Source organism: Cervus elaphus, chromosome 29, assembly GCF_910594005.1.
Source record: "Cervus elaphus chromosome 29, mCerEla1.1, whole genome shotgun sequence".
In the NCBI taxonomy this organism is placed as follows: Eukaryota; Metazoa; Chordata; class Mammalia; order Artiodactyla; family Cervidae; genus Cervus; species Cervus elaphus.
In genome coordinates this window covers 9,277,090-9,300,964 of record NC_057843.1, presented here as the reverse complement: position 1 = coordinate 9,300,964, position 23,875 = coordinate 9,277,090, and the positions used below count along the sequence as shown (strand labels likewise).

The 23,875-nt window shown below is 49.9% G+C and overlaps 1 protein-coding gene across 1 annotated transcript in view; it reads left to right on the top strand.

Moving 5' to 3' along the window:
• The window catches only part of PRSS55 (serine protease 55), a 31,019-nt gene extending 7,455 nt beyond the window's left edge, over positions 1–23,564 (top strand). The window contains exons 3-6 of the mRNA XM_043890684.1: positions 1,670–1,819; positions 3,436–3,564; positions 4,856–4,927; positions 23,448–23,564. Coding sequence (XP_043746619.1) covers positions 1,670–1,819; positions 3,436–3,564; positions 4,856–4,927; positions 23,448–23,564 — 468 coding nt within the window. The remainder of the gene's footprint in view (positions 1–1,669; positions 1,820–3,435; positions 3,565–4,855; positions 4,928–23,447) is intronic.
• Positions 23,565–23,875: the final 311 nt, after the last annotated feature.

Sequence of the window (23,875 nt, the reverse complement as noted above, 5' to 3'; positions counted from 1 at the left end):
GTTTCAGCAGTCTAAGAAAGGATCCTCTGCTTCCTAAATATACAAGTAGTATTTGTAATGCGTGCATGGGAAGTCATTTCAGTCGTGTCCAACTCTGTGCGACCCTGTGGACTCTAGCCCTCCAGGCGCCTCTGTCCATGGGATTCTCCAGGCAAGAATACTGGAGTGGGTTGCCATGCCCCTCTCCAGGGGATCTTTCCAACCCAGGGATTGAACCCAAGCCTCTCATGTATCCTGAATTGGCAGGCAGGTTCTTTACCACTAAGGTCACCTGGGAACCCTAGTGGTAAATAAATACTAATATATTCCTAGGGCATTTACTACATATTTACCCTATGCCGAGTGATTTATAGATTTTAAAAATTTCACTGCCAGCACTCTTGGGAAATACTTGGTAGTATCTCCATTATAACGATGCAGAAAGAGGCTTAGAAGTTACGTTTCCAAGCATAGTTCTCTCCCAGTTATGTAAGGAAATAATCAGTATATTAAATAGGCTTTTTAATAATATTCATACCATCATAACATGAAGAAAAATGATTAAAAAGAGCACTTATGGAAGGGGCTGTTTGAGTGGAAGTCCTAATGATTTGGTTCTCATCCCATGACCCTGAACTAGAAGTCACACAAAGAAAAGCACACACTGGAACTTCCCTGGGGGTCCAGTGGTTACAACTCTGCACTTCCACTGCAGTAGGCATGGGCCTTGGACGTCACGTCCGGGAAGTGCTGACCCTCTTCCTCATCCTTAAGAGTTCATATAAGATCTCACTCATTCCAGTCCCTTGTTTATGATCATGGAATAGGAGGCCATCCCTACGGTAAGAAAGGAAGATGGTTTGAACAATTATAGCCACCAACCCACCCCCCTCGCGGGAGGGAAAGAATATGTGCTTGGCATCAGGAAGGCTTGGTTCCAGTTTTGGCCCCAATACCATGTAACCCTGAGTAAGCCCTTCATCCGCCTTAAGCCTCATTTTCCCTGTATTAATATGGACAAAAGGAAGCCATATCCCTCTGTGGGACACGGTGCAGACTGGATACATATTTTCTATATAAATAGATAATTCTCTGAGTCATAGACCCATGTGATTCCACCCTGGAGGAGCCACACATTCAAAAAAGCTTAGCTCACATGCCCCCTGCAAACACCCACACCACAGGATTAAAAAGAGACATATTTCACCCGCACGCCTCTGGAAGAACATCAAAGGAGATCCAGTTCCTACCCACAGCCCCAGCCGCAGCCTGTTTTCCTTCCTTCCCTTCTGTCCAGCGTTTCTGATTTAAGACCCGCAAAACGGGTCCCTACTCTTCCTCAGCCTGGGCAGCTCCGTGTTCCAGCTCCCCGCCTTGGTGTTGCACGTGGAATGGAGTCCTTCTCTCGCAGCCCTCCGCCTCCGCCTCCCTCCCCAGTCCCGTCCCAGTCGCCGCCTGAACCCTGCAGACCACCACAGTTCGTGGAGGTGGGCTGAGCAGGGCCCCCGCCCCACCCCCACGACGGCTGCCGGGAGGCCGGGATGCGGCGGGCGCTGACTGGCAGGGACTTGATTTCGCTCGCTGGCTCGGAGTCGGGAGGCTCCTGAGTCCTGCGCCGTGAGCGAGCTGGGCTGTCCTCAGACGACAGCTGAGACGGGGCTCGCTGCTGATCTGTGTTCTCTGTCCGCAGGGCGACAGCGGGGGGCCCCTAGCCTGTACCCAGGAATCTGGCAAGAAGTGGTACCACGTGGGCATCATCAGCTGGGGAAGGTCCTGTGGCCTGAAGAACACTCCAGGGATATACACCCTGTTAGAAAACTACCACTCCTGGATTAAGAAGGTGACTGAGCTAGAGGGAAGGCCCTTTCGTGCTGAGCAAATGGTAGGGAGTTCCAAAGAAAAAGCAAAGGTCTCTCGCGCCTCAGAATTCCCGAAGCCAGGCGGCCCCACATTCTGGCTGCTCCCCTGCCTTCTGCCCTATGTGACGTTCTAAGCTATTTTTCTACTAATAGTAAAACAGATGCTATTCTTTAATCAAGGAGGACGTGTGAATATGAGCCGCCAGCAGGGGGACTGACTACAGATTAGAGGCTAAGGGCTTAGAACTGAGGCTGCGGACAGCGGAACCGGAAGTCAGGCAGGCTGGAGAGTTTAGGGACTGGTCTTTGGGTCTCTGTAGTAGTCATGACGCTTTTCATTGCAGATGAGTTACCAAGCTCAAATCATCTAAAGCCAGAAAGTGTTGCTTATAGGTGTGCATAACAGAAAAACAAAACAAAACAAAATCGAAAAACAAGAGTGGTGTGTTGGTTGCCTTCAGGTTTATGGCTGGACCCAGGAGCTCAGCAGTTGTTAACTGGGACTGTTTCTCAAAAGGGCTTCCAAGAAATGACCACAATGACCACTAGTACCTTCCGTTTGTATCCTACCAGCTTAGCAGCTCCCAAAGAGAGAGCCATGTTCCTGATAGTTCCAGCAAAACTCCTTGGTCTCCCTCACTTGACACAGAGGCCCATGCCCATTGCCGCTCCAATTGCTGCGGCACATTCCTAGGCTAGGCCTGAGTCACGTGCCCACAGGAGCCAGGAAAGGGCCAGCCACCTAGAACAGTGTGCCCTGATAGTGAGTGCGGGAAATCCGGGTGCTGGGGGCACATCATTGGGTCTGGATACTGGAGATGCCCCTTGATACTGGACCTTCTGGCTGACCGATCTCTTGGACAGTCGAATCTCAGGCGTTCAGGAGTGCCTGAAGGAATGACGTCCAGAGACCATTGCTTTCAGACCACTGGAGGCAGCAGGGTTAGAGTGGGACAAGGGAGATCTGGCAAGTGTTTTCTCTCACAATCTCTTTCTGCAGAAGTAGCACCCATGCTGTAGATCAGGGAAAAGCCCAAGATTCCCTCCAAAGCTTTTCTTGTATCTTGCGTCTTGAGTCGGAGCCCAGGGCACCCAGTAGGGACTGAAGCCAGAGGGAAGAGGCATAAGGCAGCACGGAGCTGTTCAGTCTTGAGAGGCAAGAATCCTGGAGTGGGTTGCCGATTTCCTCCTCCAGGGGATTTTCAGGACTCAGGGATCGAACACTCATCTCAGCAGGTGGATTCTTTACCAACTGAGCCACCTGGAAAGCCCTTTTCACCCTAACCTTGGCAACAACTTCATTTTGGACGCGAGGGAGGAGAGGGAGAGAGTGACAGGTGGAGCAGGGCAGGCAGGCAGGCGGGCGGAGAAGGAGGTGGGATGGATGAGGGGTGGGGTGGGTGGAGGTGCGGAGGGCGAAGGATCCTCGTTTCCTGCCATCTCTGCTGTCCATCATCCCCTCCTGGAGGGGAAATCAGTATTCCTCCCTCTCGTCCTCTCCCCAAATGTTCTGTATTTAGAAAAGAAAGAGCAAACCCTGACAAATGCATATTGTTTTCCAACTAAAAATGCCACATCCGCTTCCGCCCCCACACAGATGTCAGCCCCTCTTCCTGGCTGCCCGGGTGTTGGTGTCGCCGGCCCAGGCACTCTGCCACCGCCCCTGGCATCGCCCGCTGTGAGCGCAGATGGAGCCCATGAACTGGACGGCTGGCCTCCCCTTGAGGTCGCCTGGTTTCTGAGAAACAGATTCTCTGCAATTTCTCTCAGGAGAAGCATTTCCAGCTCAAAACTCTTCTGTCCTCCTCTCCCACCTCCCGCACCCCTCCCTGCCACACACACACACACACACACAACTCACTTGTTTGGAAAGTGCCCGCTCAGGGTCTTAGTCATGGCCGACCCTTTGCAGCCCCCTGGACTGTAGCCCACCAGGCTCCTCCGTCCATGGGATTCTCCAGGCACGAATACTGGAGTGGATTGCCATTTCCTTCTCCAGGGGATCTTCCCCACCCAGGGATCGAACCTGTGTCTCCTGCATTGGCAGGTAGATTCTTTACCACTGAGCCACCCGGGAGGCCTGAACCTTTTATTCTTCCTGTTGAAAAGCACCTTCTCACCCAACCCTTTTGCCTGTGGACATGAAAGGGCAGAGAGGACCACTCACACTGCTCAGATGAGGAAGCTGAGGCTCCGAGAAGAAAAGGCCTTCACTGAGAGTGAAGAAGGCTAAGAGCCAGGGCTGGGGGGAGGCGTGTGGGAGCCTCCAGTGTGCCCCAAGATACCTCGCCCCACCGTGGCATGAGTTCTAATCCCACGGCTCCCTTGCTGCGGAAGTCAGGAACGCTCAGAGTCCACAGCCTCCTGGCTCCCAGCTGAGCGACTCTGAACCGGCAGAACACACACAGTGCAACTCTGCTTGTTACTAAAGTCTGCCGTGTGCAGAATAACTCCTATATGCCAACCACACTTTTAAATACTCTTCTGTGTATTAAGATTCCCCCTCAGGGGACTTCCCTAGTGATCCAGTGGCCTAGACGCTGCACTTCCAATGCAGGGGGTGTGGGTCCCATCCCTGATTGCAGAAATAAGGTCCAACGTTGCCATGCAGCCTGATCAAAAAAATAAAAACCCTCATCCTCAGAATTGTGTTGTGTGAGTCGCTCAGTCATGTCCAGCTCTTTGGAACCCCAAGGATTCTAGTCTGCCAGACTCCTCTGTCCATGGGATTCTCCAGGCAAGAATACTGGAGTGGGTTGCCATGCCCTCCTCCAGGGGATCATCCTGATCCAGGGATGGAACCTGGGTCTCCTGCACTGCAGGCAGATTCTTTACCACTATGCCACCAGGGAAGCTCCCCTCCCCCCCCCCGCAAAAAAAATCCCCCCTCATCTTCACAGTAGCCCCAGGATTCAGATCTACCACTGGGCCTTGTTTACAGATTGAGGAAACCACGGCCTCTGGTCACAGGGCTCCGAGGGGGTGAGACTCTATTCACCCCGGCCTGTCTGGTCTAGATGGAGGTAGCCCTGAGCCCTTGGGTCACCCTGCCTCTGGACACTGTCCAAGACAAGGACATGGGCCTACAGGTCTGATACCTGGGTTCAGGTATCACTCACTCTTTGAGGAATTGGATCCAGCTGGTGCAAATTCTGTGTCCTCCCAGTCAAAAGGATTTCTAGAGAAGGTTAGAGAGTAAAAATCCATGATTTCACATTGCAAAGACTGTCAAGGCAGTACATCAGCTCTTTATCCTGGACCCTGGAAGAGCAATGGGGCAGTGAAGGAGGCTCCCGCTTGCTCTTAAGCCATCGGTCGATAAACCACTCAGTCACACACAGTGTTAGGCACCCACGTGCCCTTATGTCCAGGCATATCACTATGATCAAGGCAAACATGGTGAATGCCTCTTTGGAGCTTGCACCGGGGTAGGGAAGCCAGCAGTGGACAGGAGATGACAGGGGGGCGAATCTCACTAAGGGCAAGCCCAGCGTTCCGTGCTGCTAACATCCTCTTTTTTAGTTGGAGTATAGTTGCTTTGCAGGGTGTGTTAGCCTCTGCTGTACCATCACCTGAATCAGCGGTGTGTGTGCATGCATCCCCTCCCTCTCCAGCCTCCCTCTCACCCTCTCGGTCATCACAAAACACCGAACTGAGCTCCCTGTACCATACAGAGGCTTCCCCCTAGCCGTCCATCTCACCCACGGCAGGGCTTCCCTGGGGGCTCAGCTGGTAAGGAATCCGCCTGCAATGTGGGAGACCTGGGTTCCATCCCTGGGTTGGGAAGATCCCCTAGAGAAGGCAACAAACACCCACTCCACTGACTATACTGGACTGTATAGTCCACGGGGTCGCAAAGAGTTGGACACGTCCGAGCAACTTTCACTTTCACTTTACACAAGGCAATGTATAGATGTCAATGCTGCTCTCTCGGTTCATCCCACCTTCTCCTTCCCCTCCCTGTGTCCGCAAGCCCAGTCCGTTCTCTGAGTCTGCAACATTCTCCAGTTCCTGCGGCAGTCGAGGGGGCTCTGTGCTCTAAGCTGTTTGTTTGCAGTCATCTCAAAGAGCAAGATGAGCAATGGATATGCTCCGCTTGCGTTGCTGGGGTGAGTAGAGTACTGGGGACAGACACAAACCTGCAGACAGAGGACAGGATGATCTACTTAAGAAAGGGCGTGTGGTCCCGCGGAAAAGATGACGATGGAAAGGGCAGGGGTCTAACCTGGGGACCATTGCCTCATGCCGCCTTTAGAGGTACCTGGTCCCCTACACTCATCCCAAGGCCACTACACAATACAGGACGGCAGGCTTTTAACAATGACATTCAACCAGCATGAGATGGTGAGAACACAGGAAGGGCTGGCCCTTGCTAAACAAAGAATAAGACAGACAAGCTTTCTGAACGACTCACCATCAAAGCTTTGTGCAGCCTGACAAAACAGGCTGGCCTTGAGGCCAGCCTGAGCCACTCTGCATTCAGAATAAATACAGATTTCACTCCAGAAACTTTGAGGTGCATCGGAGGTCTTCACTGGAAGGTTTCTTGAAGGGGAGAAGAAGAGAGAACGTTGGACTCACATCCACACTTGACACAAGTCATCTGGCGGCAGCCTTCTTTCCCAAAAATGCACATTTCACAGCAGCTGCTCAGCTTCATCTTTCTTGATCTTCCAATTCCCACCCTGCCTGGTCTTCCTCCCCCACACCCCTCCTGCCTCTCCCGAGGGCAAAAGCCCTTCCCCACCTTCTTCTCTTCCCTGGTTATTGTAAATAGTGCTGGTAAGAACAAAAATGTGGAATCTAGAAAATGGTACAATAAATCTTAATTTTGTTGAATTGGTTCATGGTGCTTTTCAGGTCTACTATGTTCTTCTACTTTTCTAAATATTCATTCTATTAATTTTTGAGAATTTAATATTGAAACTCCAACTAAAAATCTTAATTTATCAGCTTGAAAAATGATTGTAATATATAGTGAAACTGGACTTCCCTGGTAGCTCAGTGGGTAAAGGATCTGCCTGCAGTGCAGGAGACCCCGGTTCAATTCTTGGGTTGGGAAGATCCCCTGGAGAAGAGGGATAGGCTACCCACTCCAGTATTCTTGGGCTTCCCTGGTGGCTCAGATGGTAAAGAATCTGCCTGCAATGCTCGAGACCTGGGTTCGATTCCTGGGTTGGGAAGATCTCCTGGAGGAGGGCATGGCAACCCATTCCAATACTCTTCCCTGAAGAATCCCCATGGACACAGGAGCCTGGGGGGCTACGGTCCATGGGGTCACAAAGAGTTGGACAAGACTGAGCAACTAAACTACATGTAACAAGTAACTAAACTACATGTAGCGGAACTACATGTAGATTTGTTCTATATTTTTCAAGTCTCCTGTAAATGTATTAGCATACTTTCATAATTTAAAAAAGAAAGAGAAAAAACAAGAAAAATGATACAGATGAACATATTTGTGAAGCAGAAAGAACAACACAGGCATAGAAAACAAATGTGTGGATACCAACGGGGGAAGGGGAGGTGGGAGGAACTGGGAGCTTGGGACTGACATCTGCGCACTCTGGATACTGCGCATAAAATAAATTACTAATGAGAGCCTGCTGTAAAGCACGGGGAACGCCCCTCAGTGCTCTGCAGTGACCTGTGGGAAGGAGTCCGAAAGAGAGGGGAATGCGTGTGTACGTAGAGCGGATCCACTTTCCAGCAGAAACCAGCCAACACTGTAAAGCAACTATACCCCAGTGAAAATGTAAAAAAAGAAAAAATTGCCTTCCAGGTGCTATGAAAGCTAAGTCAGAAATCTGGCTTTGACTTCACTGCCGTGAGATGAATATCTCAGTGATTCCCAGGGTTGGAGTCCCATAAGGAGAGAACCGGAAGGGCTGTTACAAAGATGAAAAATCTGACACCCAAAGAGGAAGGCGAGTTGCCCGAGGTCACCCAACAACTTCGTGGCAAAGTTAGGTTTTGAGTTTCGAAAGCCTGATTCGGTCGCTGGCCTACAAGTCTCGGGGAAGGACCCCATGGGCCCAGAGGTCAGCTGTGGTCACCCACTAAGGGGTCACACAGCCAAAGCCCAGCAGGCACAGAGCGCCCTGCGGGGAATAAAGTGCCTTGTGTGGGCCTAACCTCTGTGCTCGGTAGACACGGCTGCAGTGAGGAGCAGGAAGGGCTGTGGCCTTGGACCTACAAGTCCCAGACCATCTGTGGGGAAGGACAGAGCTTGCAGGCTCTTGTTTTAAATTCCTAACTTCTTGCAAACCAATACTTACATAAAACGTAAGACAATTTGGTCACTAGAAAAATGAACCACAAAATGAACATATAAAATAACAAGCTCAAACTTGTATGATTCGTATTAGATTCAACTCACAGAAAATCACCCTGTTAAATGGCTCTGAAGGTTTCTAAACGTTTCCTCTCCATTTCTGACCTTATCCTGGGCCAGGAACAAGTTGTTTGCTGACCAGTGGTGGTCTGTGTTCCACTCTTGGAGAAGTATTTCCCTGAAAGATCCAAACTTGAATTACTCAAAGGTAAAGGGCTTCCCTTGTGGCTCAGCTGGTAAAGAATCTGCCTGCAGTGTGGGAAACCTGGATTCAATCCCTGGGTTGGGAAGATCCCTTGGAGAAGGAAATGACTGCCCAGTCCAGTATTCTGGCCTGGAGAATTCCATAGACTGTATAGTCCATGGGGTTGCAAAGAGTTGGACACAACTGAGAGACTTTCAATTCAATTCAATTCAAAGGGCCACTGCAATGAGAAGCCCCCGGCCTGCAGTTAGAGAAAGCCCATGCAAAGCAACAAAGACCCAGCGCAGCCAAAAATAAATACATAAAATTTTAAACAGTTTAAAGAAAAGACGTAGTGGGCCCCTGACTTTCTAAAGTCTAGGAGGATCACATTAAAATATGGGTTAGATTGAAATGTGATGCATGAGTCATCACTTGAATTGAGACTCTACAGACTTATGTATTATTCATTGTCTTGAGCAATAAAAACTCACAAAATGCCAAAGTGCCCTCAGGCCCCAGAATAGCTTAATTGGGCACCATTGCTCTGTGCTGCAAAGCGGCTATTTAATTCTGAGTTCTGCAGTTTTACATCAGAACAGGCCCAGGAAGAGGCCATTTTCCGTCTTTGGTCCCTGGATCCTCTGAGTGCGGGAAGCATGTAGCATCCTTCCAAAGTGCTGTCCCCGGATCACCCAGGGACTCAGGTGCTGGGTGAGCAGCTGCCGGCGCAGTTGAGGAGGTGAAAGGTCCTCTGGGGTGGGGAAAGGAGAGTCGGATCGATGTCACCCACACCAGGGAGGCAGGCAGGCAGGCAGGCCTGGGTTCTCTGCCCTGAGCTGGCCTTGATGGCCGTGGAGGGTTAGGTCCAGAATTGCTCTGGCCGAGACTCAGGCCTTGGCCCCAGGAACGTGAGTACCTATGCCCCAGGTGCCTGGTCTGTGAAACGGTGGGACTGTCCCATGCACTGCCAAGGCCAATGCCAGGCTGTGATGACTCAGATGAAGTGACGCAAAGCCAGCTGTGGGTAACACTCAGGAAAACCCAACTCCTGCATGGGGCAAAGCTGAGTGACAAGACCTCAGGCTGGGTTGGGGGAGCTTGGGGAGTTCTCACTCCTCCTCCTACCCCTCCCTGGCCTGGACTTGAGTTTCCTTGAAGTTCTCTGTATTGTTCAACTTGAATGCCACCCATGACGGGGAATTCATCCCCCACGGGAAGGCCTTCTCAGCTACATACAGCTTTGACCTGGAGAACAAGGTCTCAAGTTGAGCTGCATCAACTCCCAATGGGTCTCACCCCAGCACTGTGTGCGGCTCCTGGGGGGCCACCCAGACAGACGTGGGCACCCTCGAAGACCACTCTTCTGACCTCAGGGAGTCCTGGCTTCTGTTAGCTACACATCCCAGCTCCCTGTCACATCTCCGAAGTATACTTCTACAATCGGCAACATCTTGTCACTCAGAACACACTCCCAGGGGAGATGCCTTCCAGGGTGAGAGCCATCCCCCTCCTGCTGCTATGGGGTCTCTTTGTGGACCCCAAAAGGGGGGCCCACCAGATCTTCCAGAACCATAGAGTGTGTGGGCAAAGCCCACCTCAGTGCCCTCAGCTGCCTTCTTTTCTTTTCTTGACACCATGACTGCCCCTCCCTGAGTCCCGGGCCCTGTTGGTCCTTCTGTTCCTCTTACCGACCCCCCCGCTCTGGGATGGACTTGCGACTAAAGCCTCAAGCTCCGCACTTCCGCTCTCTTCCGTTTCATCCTGAGCGATTCAGCCCCAAACCCTGATGTGGCACGCAGGGCTGCTGTGTCCTCAGTTCAAGGGCAGGAGGGTCTCAGGACTGCGTGGGGCCAGCGGGTCCACGGGAAAGGGGGCCCCCACGGGGTGGGGAGGTGGTCAGAGCCTGCCTGGGGCCGCAGCATGTCCATACGGCAGCTCGGGTGACGCACGAAGTCAGGGTCCAAGACGGGGGTCCCTGACCAGGGGGCCTGACATCAAGGAACATTCTACAAAATAGCCGGAACAAAATCTACAGCAGTACTGAGGCTGTGGAAATCAAAGAAAAATGGAGGAATTGTCCCAGGAAAAGAAGACCAAAAGGAAGTGACAATTCGGGGTAGCACATCATTCTAAATGGATCCTTTGGCTCTGAAATACGTTATCAGGCCAGTTGGTAAAGCCTCAGTGAGGTCTGAGGATTCCAAGGATGGTGTCCTTGTTTGTAGACACATACACGTGGATAGAAAATCAGGTCAGCAACTTGCTCTCCAATGAGCAGAGGGAAAAGGCTTTCTTATATAACTGTACTTTCTATTTTTCTGTAATTTTATAATTGCTTGAATTTTTTTTTTTTAAAGTAGACGATTTCAGAGCTGGCAATGAATGGGAGATTCCCTGACCCTCCACTGTATTTATGAGAAGAGGACAAAGTTGCAGAGAGGTTAAAGCGACTTGAGCGTGGTCACACAACTGGTAGGTGTTAGTCGTGGTTCCCAAACCCTCCTTTCAAGTCTTATGATTGGATCTAGTCTAAGTGCTTCGTTTTACAGGTTAAGAAACTCGGATGCCAGGGTCATGAAGAGATTTACCCCAAAATGAGCAGAACACATTCCAGGTGGCAGGTTAATTTGGACAAATTTGGAGAGTCTTCTAAGTGTCTGAAATTGAACTCTGAGTGCTGGTCTCTTCCATCCATGTGCCCAGAAAATGCTCATAGTGTTGGTCTGAAGACATTCCTCTCAGGCAGGAAGTCCTCTGCCGCTTGCTCGGGGTTTTCAATTTGTTGCCAGACAAAGTGGTTACAGTATATGGAGCTACTTTGCCTGCATGGGTCTGTATGGGTTTCTGGGGGTTTTCTGCCCTCTTAGTCACTGACAGCCTGAGACCTTGCCCTTCCATGAGGCAGCCGTCAACCAGCCTTATCTCCGGCAATTCTGAAGAGGCAGAATAGCATCCAGAGTCTCTCTAAGGAGAGCACAGGCCCATGGAGAAAGAAGGTGACCGGTGCCTGCTAGGGGGCAGAGGTGGGAGCTGAACTGTGTCCCCCAAAATTCGTATGTTGAGGTTCTAACCCCCAGGACATCAGAATGTGACTATAGTAAGAGATAGAGCCTTTTGAGAGGTGATTAAGGTCTCATGAGGTCACTGGAGCGAACCCTGATCTGACGTGACGGGTGTCCTTGTAAGAAGAGAGGATGGGGACACAGACAACCCTGTGAGGACACAGGGAGAAGCTAGTTGTCTGCACGCCAAGGCGAGAGGCCGCAGGAGAAACCTAACCTGCTGACACCTTGACCTCGGACATCCAGCCTCCAGAGCTGGGAGAACAAGAACTTCTGTTGTTGAAGCCCTGGGTCTGTGGGACTTTGTTCCAGCCTCCTGACAGATTAGCACAGCAGGAGTGAGGAATGCTGGAGGAACGACTTTTCTACAGACCACAGGTTCTTTGCAGATTCCCTCTGCCCACATTAAAATGTCACCTTCCCTCAATGACCCCACCAGGTGACACTCTTCCCATTGGGACCCAAATCAACAAGCAGGGAACAGTACACTCAGTCTGGAGTCCGAAGTCCCAGCACATCCACTCAGGAGTTGTGTGGTCTTCTGCAAGTCACTTAACCTTCCTGAGACCCAGGTTCCTTATCTGAAAATAGGATTCATAGTTTCTGCTTTAGTCTTTCAAAGAATTGTTGAGAAGCTCAAATGTAGAAACTAATAGAAGTAATAAAGCAGATTATACATGCAATGGATTGCTACTAATGAGAGTAATACCATAGTTGGGGCTTCCCGGGTGGTGCTAGTGGTAAAGAACCCGCCTGCCAATGCAGGAGATGTAACAGACATGGGTTCAATCCCTGGACTGGAAAAGATCCCCTGGAGGAGGGCATGGCAACCCACTCCAGTACTCATGCCTGGAGAATGCCTTAAGCAGAGGAACCTGGTGGGCTATGATCCACAGGGTTGCAAAGAGTCACACATGACTGAAATGACTTAGCGCAGCACACAGCACGCGATACTATAGTCTTCATAATTTTTAAAATGTAGTCACTGAATTTCTACTGCAGTTAGAAAATGAAAACACCATCTCCAGAATCTATAATCCAGGATGGAATATGAGAGTTACATATATAAAGCTATATAAAGGATGGCACATAATGAAATACAGTCAAAAAACAGAAATTGTTTGGTCAGAGGAAGAAAGTCATCACAATCTGATGTGCGTTATTGTTGCTCATTCATTCATCAAACACTTCCTGGGAGACTTTATGTGCCAGCCTGTTATACCCCTGGAATAGAACTGTGAACAGAACTGCAAACACTCAGAAAGCCTAGGTACTAGGCTAGGTTCAGAGTTTGGCAGAATGAATAGGACTCGATTAGGTTATTCTAGGGGAGGGCTTCAGAGGTATAGGAATACTGCCAACAGACTTAGTGGGATTGGCCCAGAAGCGACTGCAATTCCCAGCTACAGCCACCAGATGGCAGAGTGACTTCAGACAAAAAGTTTATCAAAGTTTGGGGAGAAATTTCTTTCTTCCTCCAAATGAGGAATGCTTGCACAGGTTTGGGATCCCCCAGAAGTCTAGGGGAGCAGAAGATACAGACTTCAAGGGTGAGAAGGAAGAAGAGGCTCCTTGCCTGACAACTGGTGGGAGCTTTCCAGAGCCACTGGATTGGCCCTCAGAGGTGGGGCTCCGGGCTCAGAGCAGCCATAGCCGAAAGATATTCTTGAGGGAGCTGGCCCCTGGGGGTCCTCTCAGGACTGGGAACTGACGAGTGGTCCCCCTTGCTCTGTGGCTGGGTCACTTGGGGGTCCTCTCTTCCCTCTCCCCTAGGGAGCCAGGAATCCTGCCCCACAACTCCCCTGGTGCTAATCTGCAAAGCCTGGGTTCTCCTCCTCCTGAGACGTCAGGCAGGGTGCTGTTGGAGGCAGAAGCCCTGATTTGGCAGCATAGAGCAGAACCCCACTGCCTGAGCCTCCTTACTGTGCCAGAGTGTAAGACTTGGATCCTCAGAAAAATGAGTTTTTCCTCACTGTCCCCTCCACACAGCCCTCCGGGTCATATATCCATTCAAAACTTTCATGAGTGATCTACACCGCCAGGCAAGGGGCTTCCGTTGTGGCTCAGTAGTAAAGAATCCACCTGCCAAAGCAAGAGATGTAAGAGACTTGGGTTCCGTCCCTGGGTTGGGAAGATCCCTTTGGGGTAGGAAACGGCAACCGGTTTCAGTATTCTTGCCTGGAGAATCCCATGGACAGAGGAGGCTGGCTAGCTACAGCGCAGGGGATCTTAAAGAGTCAGACACGACTGAGCAACAACATACACACACACTGCCAGTCTGTGTGCTGGGACCCGGGAGTCCATGAGACAGACCATTCACAGAACAGGCTGCAAACTAGACTCCAAGGTCTGAATCCAGGCTGCTGCCCGTGTGTGTTCATATTGTCCATGGCTGCTTTGTTCTATAAGGCAGAGATGAGCAGCCGTTACAGAGACCATATGGTCCGCAGTCCTAAAGTATGTGCTATAGAAATTGTTTGCTGACGGCCCATCTGCGGGGAGAGACAAGGAAGTGAACTGAGGATAACATCACTATAAAGAGAGCTGTGATGGAGGTGGGGCCACGATAAAGGTGGGCGCAGGTGAGAGATGGAGTTGAGTGGGTGAGCAGACAGACAAATGGATAAAGAAGATATGGTACATACATACAATGGGATACTACTCAGCCATTAAAAAGAATGAAATAACGCCATTCACAGCAACACGGATGGACCTGGAGATTACCATACTAAGTGAAATAAGTAAGTCAGAGAAAGACAAATATCATGATACCACTTACATGTGGAATCTAAAAAACAAATGATACAAATGAACTTATTTACAAAACAAAAGCAGACTCACAGACTTAGAGGACGAACTGATGATTACTTAGGGGAGAAGGGTTAGGGGGATAGATTGGGAGTTTGGGATTGGCATGTACACATTAAACATACTATATTTAAAATATATAACGAACAAGGACTTACTGTATAGCACAGGGAACTCTGCTCAATATTCTGCAATAGCCTAAATGGGAAAAGAATTTGAATAAGAATAGATAGAGGTGTAAGTCCAACTGAATCACTTTGCTGTGCTCCTGAAGTTAACACAACATTGTTAATCAACTATGTTCTAATATAAAATTAAAATTGTTTTAAAAAGAGGAAAAAGAGAGAGAGTTGTGTTAGAGGCAGGGCCGTGATGGAGGCGGGGGCAGGTGAGAGATGAAGTTGAGTGGGAGGCTGGGTGGGGGAGCACCCAGGTGGGCCTGTCTTTTAGGACCCCTGGGGGCCCCTGAAGCAGCCATGAGGAGCCATTGAAGGGCCTAGAGCAGGAGTGACAAGATCCCACCCCAGGAACCACTGTGTGGAAAGTGGAGGAGCGGGAGACAGCCGCAGAGCCGAGGGGCCCCGTAAGAGACTGTGGTGGCCCCATCCAGGACAGAGAAGAGAGGCCTGCAGAGCCCAGGAGCTGTGGGCATGGAGAAGGATTGATCCTGGCAGGCTTCCTAGTGTAGGGGATGGAGAGGCAGGTCAAGGCTGAGTCTGTGTCCAGCCGGCATCCCCAAACTCTGGGGTCTCACGAGGCTCACCAAACAAACCCTCCAGATGCAGCCATGGGGGAGCCATGCGGATCACTGAGAGAAGTCCCTCATTCAAAGGAGGGGAAACGAAGTCGGAGGTTTCCTGATGTGAGTTTCCATGCTTTGGGCAGGGGCCTCCTGATGTTAGGGTCCATGCTCTGCACCCCTTTCCGGCTGAGTGTGGGATGCCTGGTATTTTCCAGGAGCTTCCTAACCAGTGACATCGGCATGGGCCTCTTAGGATGCCCTGTGGGTGGGACCAGGGCTGTGGTGAACTCAGGGAGCCTTAAAAACCCAGCACATCCCAGCCCCAGTCCTTTCAACAAAAGAGAGATAAAGGCTAAGCCTATCTCACAGGTTTCCCCAAGGTGCCCAGGGTGGTGCTGTGGAGCGACAAAACCAGCCCTGAGGGCTGGAAGCAAAGACCCCCATGAGTATGGGAGGTCCGAAATCCTCAGTGTGTTTACTTTGGGCCACACTTCACAGCCCGGGGGACCTTAGTTCCTTGACTAGGGATTGAACCCATGCCCCCTGCATTGGAAGGCAGAGTCTTAACCACTGGACCTTTAGGGAAGTCCCAAGCTTCAGGTTTTATTGTTATTAGTTTTCAATCAAGTACCCTTTGCATTCTGTTTCATCATATATCTTTTGTGTTTTGAAGTAGAAGAAAATTTTAAATTACTAACAGTGACGCTCTAAGAAGATGCTTCAGGAACATGTGTCAGGGTGTTCTGTAGTTCCTGGCATCTCCCACTCAACCAGGCGGGGGTCTGGGGCAGGAAAACAAGGATGCAGCTGCAGCCTGGAGAGAGGGAGACAGCTGTTTACACTGATACCACAGCAAAGATGTAAGGAGGGACAGAGAGGTGATCAGCCCCGAAGCTCCCTGACAGTAGGGACACGCCTTTCAGCCTTGTGTCCCCTTGGTTACAAGGCCCTGACACAAAGCATTTATACATGGTGAATATGCCTCAGATCAATAATGAGGAGGATGATAGAATGCCCCAGGCTGTGAAACAGCTAAAGCATGGCCAGCTGCCCCCTTCTCTCTGTAATTTCTCTAAACTGCAATTTTCTTACCTGCAAGGTGGAAGTAATGACCCCTTCCTGCCTAGCTGTTAGTTCTGTGGCAAGGCAGTAAGGCAAAGTTCCGTTCAGTCACTCAGTCGTGTTCAACTCTCTGCGACCCTATGAACCGCAGCACTCCAGGCCTCCCTGTCCATCACCAACTCCCAGAGTCTACCCAAACTCATGTCCGTTGAGTCAGTGATGCCATCCAACCATCTACTCTGTCGTCCACTTCTCCTCCCACCCTCAATCTTTACCAGCATCAAGGCCTTTTCAAATAAGTTAGCTCTTTGCATCAGGTGGCCAAAGTATTGGAGTTTCAGCTTCAACATCAGTCCTTCCAATGAACACCCAGGACTGATCTCCTCTAGGATGGACTGGTTGGATCTCCTTGCAGTCCAAGGGACTCTCAAGAGTCTTCTCCAACACCACAGTTCAAAAGCATCAATTCTTCGGTGCTCAGCTTTCTTTATAGTCCAACTCTCACATCCATACATGACTACTGGAAAAACCATAGCCTTGACTAGATGGACCTTTGTTGATAAAGTAATGTCTCTGCTTTTTAATATGCTGTCTAGGTTGGTCATAACTTTCCTTTCAAGGAGTAAGCGTCTTTTAATTTCATGGCTGCCATCACCATCTGCAGTGATTTTGGAGCCCCCCAAAATAAAGTCAGCCACTGTTTCCACTGTTTCCCCATCTATTTGCCATGAAGTGATGGGACCAGATGCCATGATCTTAGTTTTCTGAATATTGAGCTAAATTTAAGCCAACTTTTTCACTCTCCTCTTTCACTTTCATCAAGAGGCTCTTTAGTTCTTCACTTTCTGCCGTGAGGGTGATACTGTCTGCATATCTGAGGTTATTGATATTTCTCCCGGCAATCTTGATTCCAGCTTGTGCTTCTTCCAGCATTTCTCATGACGTACTCTGCATATAAGTTAAATAAGCAGGGTGACAATATACAGGCTTGACGTACTCCTTTTCCTATTTGGAACCAGTCTGTTGGTCCATGTCCAGTTCTAACTGTTGCTTCCTGACCTGCACACAGATTTCTCAAGAGGCAGGTCAGGTGGTCTGGTATTCCCATCTCTTTAAGAATTTTGTTTGTTTGTTGTGATCCACACAGTCAAAGGCTTTGGCATAGTCAATAAAGCAGAAATAGATGTTTTTCTGGAACTCTCTTGCTTTTTTGATGATTCATCGGATGTTGGTAATTAGATCTCTGGTTCCTCTGCCTTTTCTAGAACCAGCTTGAACATCTGAAAGTTCACAGTTCACGTATTGCTTAAGCCTGGCTTGGAGAATTTTGAGCATTACTTTACCAGCGTGTGAGATGAGTGCAATTGTGCGGTAGTTTGAGCATTCTTTGGGAGTGCCTTTCTTAGGGATTGGAATGAAAACTGACCATTACCAGTCCTGTGGCCACTGCTGAGTTTTCCAAATTTGCTGGGATATTGAGTGCAACACTTTCACAGCATCATCTGTGAAATAGCTCAACTGGAATTCCATCACCTCCAGTAGTTTTGTTCGTAGTGATGCTTTCTAAGGCCCACTTGACTTCACATTCCAGGATGTCTGGCTCTAGGTGAGTGATCACACCATGATGGTTATCTGGGTCATGAAGATCGTTTTTGTATAGTTATTCTGTGTATTCTTGCAGCCTCTTCTTATATCTTCTGCTTCTGTTAGGTCCATACCATTTCTGTCCTTTATTGAGCCCATCTTTGCATGAAATGTTCCCTGGGTATCTCTAATTTTCTTGAAGAGATCTCGAGTCTTTCCCATTCTGTTGTTTTCCTCTATTTCTTTGCATTGATCACTGAGGAAGGCTTTCTTATCTCTCCTTGGTATTCTTTGGAACTCTGCATTCAAATGGGTATATCTTACCTTTTCTCCTTTGCTTTTCATTTTTCTTCTTTTCACAGCTATTTGTAAGGCCTCCTCAGACAGCCATTTTGCCTTTTTGCATTTCTTTTTCTTGGGAATGGTCTTGATCCCTGTCTCCTGTACAATGTCACGAACCTCCATCCATAGTTCATCAGGCACTCTGTCTATCAGATCTAGTCCCTTAAATTTATTTCTCACTTCCACTGTATAATCATAAGGGTTTTGATTTAGGTCATACCTGAATGGTCTAGTGGTTTTCCCAACATTCTTCAATTTAAGTCTGAATTTGGCAATAAGGAGTTCATGATCTGAGCCATAGTCAGCTCCCGGTCTTGTTTTTGCTGACTGTATAGTGCTTCCCCATCTTTGGCTGCAAAGAATAAAATCAATCTGATTGGTGTTGACCATCTGGTGATGTCCATGTGTAGAGTCTTCTCTTGTGTTGTTGGAGGAGGGTGTTTGCTGTGACCAGTGTGTTCTCTCTCTATTAGCTTTGCCCTGCTTCATTCCGTACTCCAAGGCCAAATCTGCCTGTTACTCCAGGTGTTTCTTGACTTTCTACTTTTGCATTCCAGTCCCCTATAATGAAAAGGACATCTTTTTTGGGTATTAGTTCTAAAAGGTCTTGTAGGTCTTCATAGAACCGTTTAACTTCAGCTTCTTCAGCGTTACTGGTTGGGGCATAAGCTTGGATTACCATGATATTGAATGGTTTGCCTTGGAAATGAACAGAGATCATTCTGTCATTTCAAAGATTTCACGCAAGTACTGCATTTCTAACTCTTTTGTTGACCATGATGGCTACTCCATTTCTTCTAAGGGATTCCTGCCCACAGTAGTAGATATAATAGTCATCTGAGTTAAATTCACCCATTCCAGTCCATTTTAGTTTGCTGATTCCTAGAATGTCAATGTTCACTTTTTCCATCTCCTGTTTGACCACTTCCAATTTGCCTTGATTTATGGACCTAACATTCCAGGTTCCTATGCAATATTGTTCTCTACAGCATCAGACCTTGCTTCTATCACCAGTCACATCCACAACTGGGTGTTTTTTTTTTTTTTTGCTTTGGCTCCATCCCTTCATTCTTTCTGGAGTTATTTCTCCTCTGATCTCCAGTAGCATATTGGGTACCTACCAACCTGGGGAGTTCCTCTTTCAGTGTCCTATCATTTTGCCTTCTCATGCTGTTCATAGGGTTCTCAAGGCAAGAGGTTTGCCATTCCCTTCTCCAGTGAACCACATTCTGTCAGACCTCTCCACCGTGACCCGTCTGTCTTGGGTGGCCCCACACGGCATGGCTTAGTTTCATTGAGTTAGACAAGGCTGTGGTTCATGTGGTCAGATTGGCTGGTTGTCTGTGATCGTGGTTTCAGTCTGTCTGCCCTCTGATGCCCTCTCTTAGCGCCTACAGTCTTACTGGGGTTTCTCTTACTTTGGACGTGGGGTATCTCTTCACAGCTGCTCCAGCAAAGCGCAGCCACCGCTGCTTATGGGCTTCCCAAATAGCTCAGCTGGTAAAGAATCTGCCTGAAATTCAGGAGACAGGTTCAATCCCTGGGTTGGGAAGATCCCCTAGAGAAGGGAAATGCTACCCACTCCATTATTTTGGCCTGGAGAATTCCATGGGGTCACAAAGAGTCGGACACGACTGAGGAAGGCAAAGGAAACACTTCAAAACCTACAAGACCAGTTGCGATACACAAAGAGCCATTATCCCATAGAGTATCACTACAGTAAAACCCTGCCATGAGGCCCTTAATGGGGTGGGGGAGCTGAGAAATCCAAGGCCCTAAAATGCAGAGTCGTGGAGCATTGCAAAACAGAATGAACGAGGGAGCCTTGGGTCCCTGGTAGTGTATCGTCTCTCCCAGCACAAGCTCTTGTTTGGCACCACCTGGTGGCACCTGTCTACCCTGCCTTAAGTATCAAAGATTCTAGGTCCTGGGACTTTTGCTGGGACTTCCAAGACAGATCCCTGGAGGGATCACGAGGTCACAAAGAGCTGAACACGATTGGGCGACTCAGCTCGCATGCACACACACAACCTCTTCTGAAGAAGTGATTTTCTATTCGAAACCTGTGTCTTGCATGTGATCTATTTCCCAAAGGGTGTAACGTGTGTGTGTTCAAGTGTTTACGTGTGTGTATGTGTGCATGTGTTTGTGGGCATGTGCACATTTGTGTGTTTGGGGGATGAGCCACGCTCACTTATCCTGTCTTCTCTCCCATTCAGATGACTCTCAATCCATCAGCTCTCGTCACCCCACTCCAGCCCCCCCTGCCATTGGCCAAAAGGGACCATCTTCCCTCCAGGACTGCTTTGAAAATCCCCACCATGGCCACTTCCCCTTACTGTTTTGTTCCTTTTTAGGAAGTTTTATGTATTTATTCTTGGCTGGGCTCGGTCTTCGTTGCTTTGTGGTCTGTGTTGCATTGTGGGTGTCTTCTCTAGTTGAGGCAAACAGAGGCTACTCTCTTGTTGCAGAGCTGGGCTTCTCATTGCAGTGGCTTCTCTCGCTGAGGAACCCACGGTCTGTGGTGTGCAGGCTTCGGTAGTTATGGCGCGTGGGCTCAGTAGTTGCAGCTCCCGGGTTCTTAGAGCACAGGCTCTGTGGTCCACGGGCTTAGCTGCTCTGTACAATGTGAGATCTTCCCAGCCCAGGGATCAGACTCATGTCTCCTGCATTGGCAGGCAGATTCTTTACCGCTGAGCCACCAGGGAAGCCCCGCTGTCTTCTTATTTCAGAGCACATGCAGAAGGTCCTTGAAGTGATGGGCTTGGAGCACCATCCAGTCTCCCCTTCCTTCTGGGAGGACAGTGGAGGGATATCCTTTAACAGCAGTCTCTGCTCAACATGCAGTAGAGGTCATGCTTCACAGCTGAAGGTCAAAAGGCACAGGAAGCAATCCTTCACACAGGGCTTCTTACGAAGCTTCTTCTCACTTGTCTGCTTTCCTCACAAGAGGATAACTCTGTGAGGCAGAAACACCAGTGACTTAAAAATGCACTCATTCATTCACTCACTCAATCATTTTGTTATTGAATCAGAGTGAGTGCTGAGCGCTTTGCTCTGGGCTGGGAATCACAGGTTTTTGCTGCTGTTCATGTTTTTTTTTAGTGTCCTCTGAGATGTCACTTTCTTTGAGAAACCTTTGCAGTCATCCCCAAGGAGTAGTTGGGTGATGTGCTCCCAACTATAGGAGCACTACAGGCTCTCATAACTATACACACCTCTAGCGTGCTCCCAGCGCCCAGGTTTTAACTACCTGTGAACTTGCAGAGTGTCTCCTTTAGAAGAAACATCCTTTCTCCAGCACCTGCCCCTGGTGGGCATGCAATAGAAGCGTGGATGAACGAAGGCATAAATGGATGTATGAATTCATGAATGCATTAATGAAGCTGTGTAGGCTAAGGCAAAGTGAAGGGGGCTTGGAGTAACAGGTGCTTCTCTGGGGTCCAGCCAGGCAGGGAAAGAGGTGGGTCCCCCTCCCTGGCTGGAATTTCACTCCTTTCGCTGGTGGTGAAACAAAGGAGAAGAACCTAGTCTCCTAGTGGTTAATCACAAGCAACAGCTCCCGGCATACAAGCAAAGAACCCAAACTGGAGCCCAGAGAACTAAACCCCTGAAGTTCCTGCAAGTCCCCTGCATCCCACAGTGGAAATAGATTTTGATCATTCCTCTGTAACTGGGCAATTTTCAAAGAGAAAAGAGAGCCCAGACCTCAGTCTTAGGAGCACATATTCACCCCTGGGAGGCCTTTAGGGAGACAACAAGGCCATGAGGTCCTCCCTGAGTGGACTCCAGAATTGCTGCCTCTGGAGCATTTTGGGGGGATTCCTGAGACTCCAAAGGCTTAACAGGGAAGCCTCCTGGAATGGAGGCCTGGGGCTGTAGGTGTGAGCCTTGATGGTCCCAAATGTACTGACATCATCAGCTGGAATAGAGCAGAAACTCACATCCACGCAGTGGATGCTCAGCCCCATGAAATCTGTGAGGCAGTACCTAGACCCGTCCTTGGGCAGTATTTTCTTCTGCTCCTAGGTGGCAGTTGTCCGTGGTTTTACTGTCACTACCAGGGGAAGACCCCAGGAGGGGACGATGCTGGTTGAGAGGGTGGCTCAGGCCTCAGGCCACCTGGGCTATGAGTCTGGAAGCTCCCTCAGCTGGGATCTCCTCTGTGGTGACCCCAAACCCACCCTTCTCACTCCAGCATCTTTGTCTCCAACAGATGTGACATTTGCATTCCTTTTCTGGGTCTCCTGCCTGGACGTTCACTCTAAACTGGCCTCTCAGTCTAACACTTGTCCCCAAATCCCCCAGACCTCAAGGGGAAGAAGTTGTCTTTCCCTCTAAAGCAGATACTGTCCTCCTATTTCTCTAAGGTCACTTGTTCCAAGTCCTACAAAAATTTCCCATCGGACCGCTCTTCCGTCTTTCCCTTGGTCTCACCCCTCACATGGCTGCCTGATCTTGGCATGAGCTGTCCTCTCCCGGGGTCCAGAGTCAGCCTTTCCTCTTCCAACAGATTCTGTTGTCAGCATCAAACAATATTTCCCAAAGAGGGTTCCAAGGGTCCCACGGAATGCACTGTATTCAGGTGGGTTTGAGAAACTCCCTATCTTGGGGATAATACAACCCGTGTTAGCCCAGGAAAGGTCTGGAGAGTCCTGCAACAAAGGCTACTGCTCAACCTAGGAAGACCCAGGCTTCCCTAGGCTTTCGTGACCTCGGAAGACCTTTCTCCATGTAACACTTGTGATCATCCCCCAAATAGCAGAGGCAGAGGCCATTAATAATGAGAGGACTTCCCAGGTGGTGCTAGTAGTAAAAAATCTGCCTGCCAATGCAGGAAACATAAGAGACACAGGTTCGATCCCTGGGTCAGAAAGATCCCCTGGAAGAGGGCATGGCAGTCCACTCCAGTATTCTTGCCTGGAGAATTCCATGAACAGAGGAATCTGGCGGTTTACAGCCCATGGGATCGCAGAGAGTGGGACACAACTGGTCACAGCAGCACAGGGTTAGGGTGGGGGGGCCTCCTCTGCCCCTCCTCCAGCGAGCTGCCAGACACCTGTCCTACGTGTGGCCCTGGCCCAGGGGCTCAGGTGCATTGTCCCAAGGTCAGCACACCCAGGACAGACGCTACCCAGCAGGAAACCATGACCCCATCCCAGCACCTCATGCTCCTCGTCTCCCAAAGCCCCCAACATCCCTGCACAGACCCTCCCCACAAACCCCATGGCCACCCCATTCCCACGCTCACTCCCTCTCCTCTAGGGAGCTCCCCATCACTGTCCCTCCACACACACACACACCCCAGCCAGGGGCTATCCAAAGGGCAAACCAAAAAAAAAAAGGGAAACCAAAGCAAACAAAAGAATTCCCCTGACCCCCCAATACACACACATACAAAAGAGCAGGCTTGTGGGAAGAGGAAGCTGCCCCAGCACCTAGCCCTGGGGGTGGGGGAGCCGGGCTCCCCCCATTGTTCTCTGCCCAGGCCTGTGATGACAATCCCAGCCCGGACAGGTTGCAGCCCCCCTGCCCTGCAGCCAGCGGCCCCCCTCTCCTCCCCACCTCGGCTCCTGAGAAAGACGCCTCAGAGCAGCTGTCATAGGCCCACAAGTGGTTCCCACAGGAGGAGGAAGTGGAGGCTCACAAAAGACCGGGCTTTTCCCTGAGGAAGCAGCGCTGGCCTTTCAGTGACAGACTCGGGCGAGGACGAGGGACAGGGCAGGCCGGGGACCCAGGGGACCAGCCCAGGAGAGGAGCCGGCTCTCGGAGGAAAGACGGGCATTGTGAGCCCTTGTTTACGGGCGCGGGGCCCTGACCTTGCTACTAGTCAACAGGCCCTCCAGCCCCGCCCCCAGCAGCCTCCCGCATTGTTGTGGCTTCAGCCCATTCATAATTTTATTTGGGGGTGGTTGT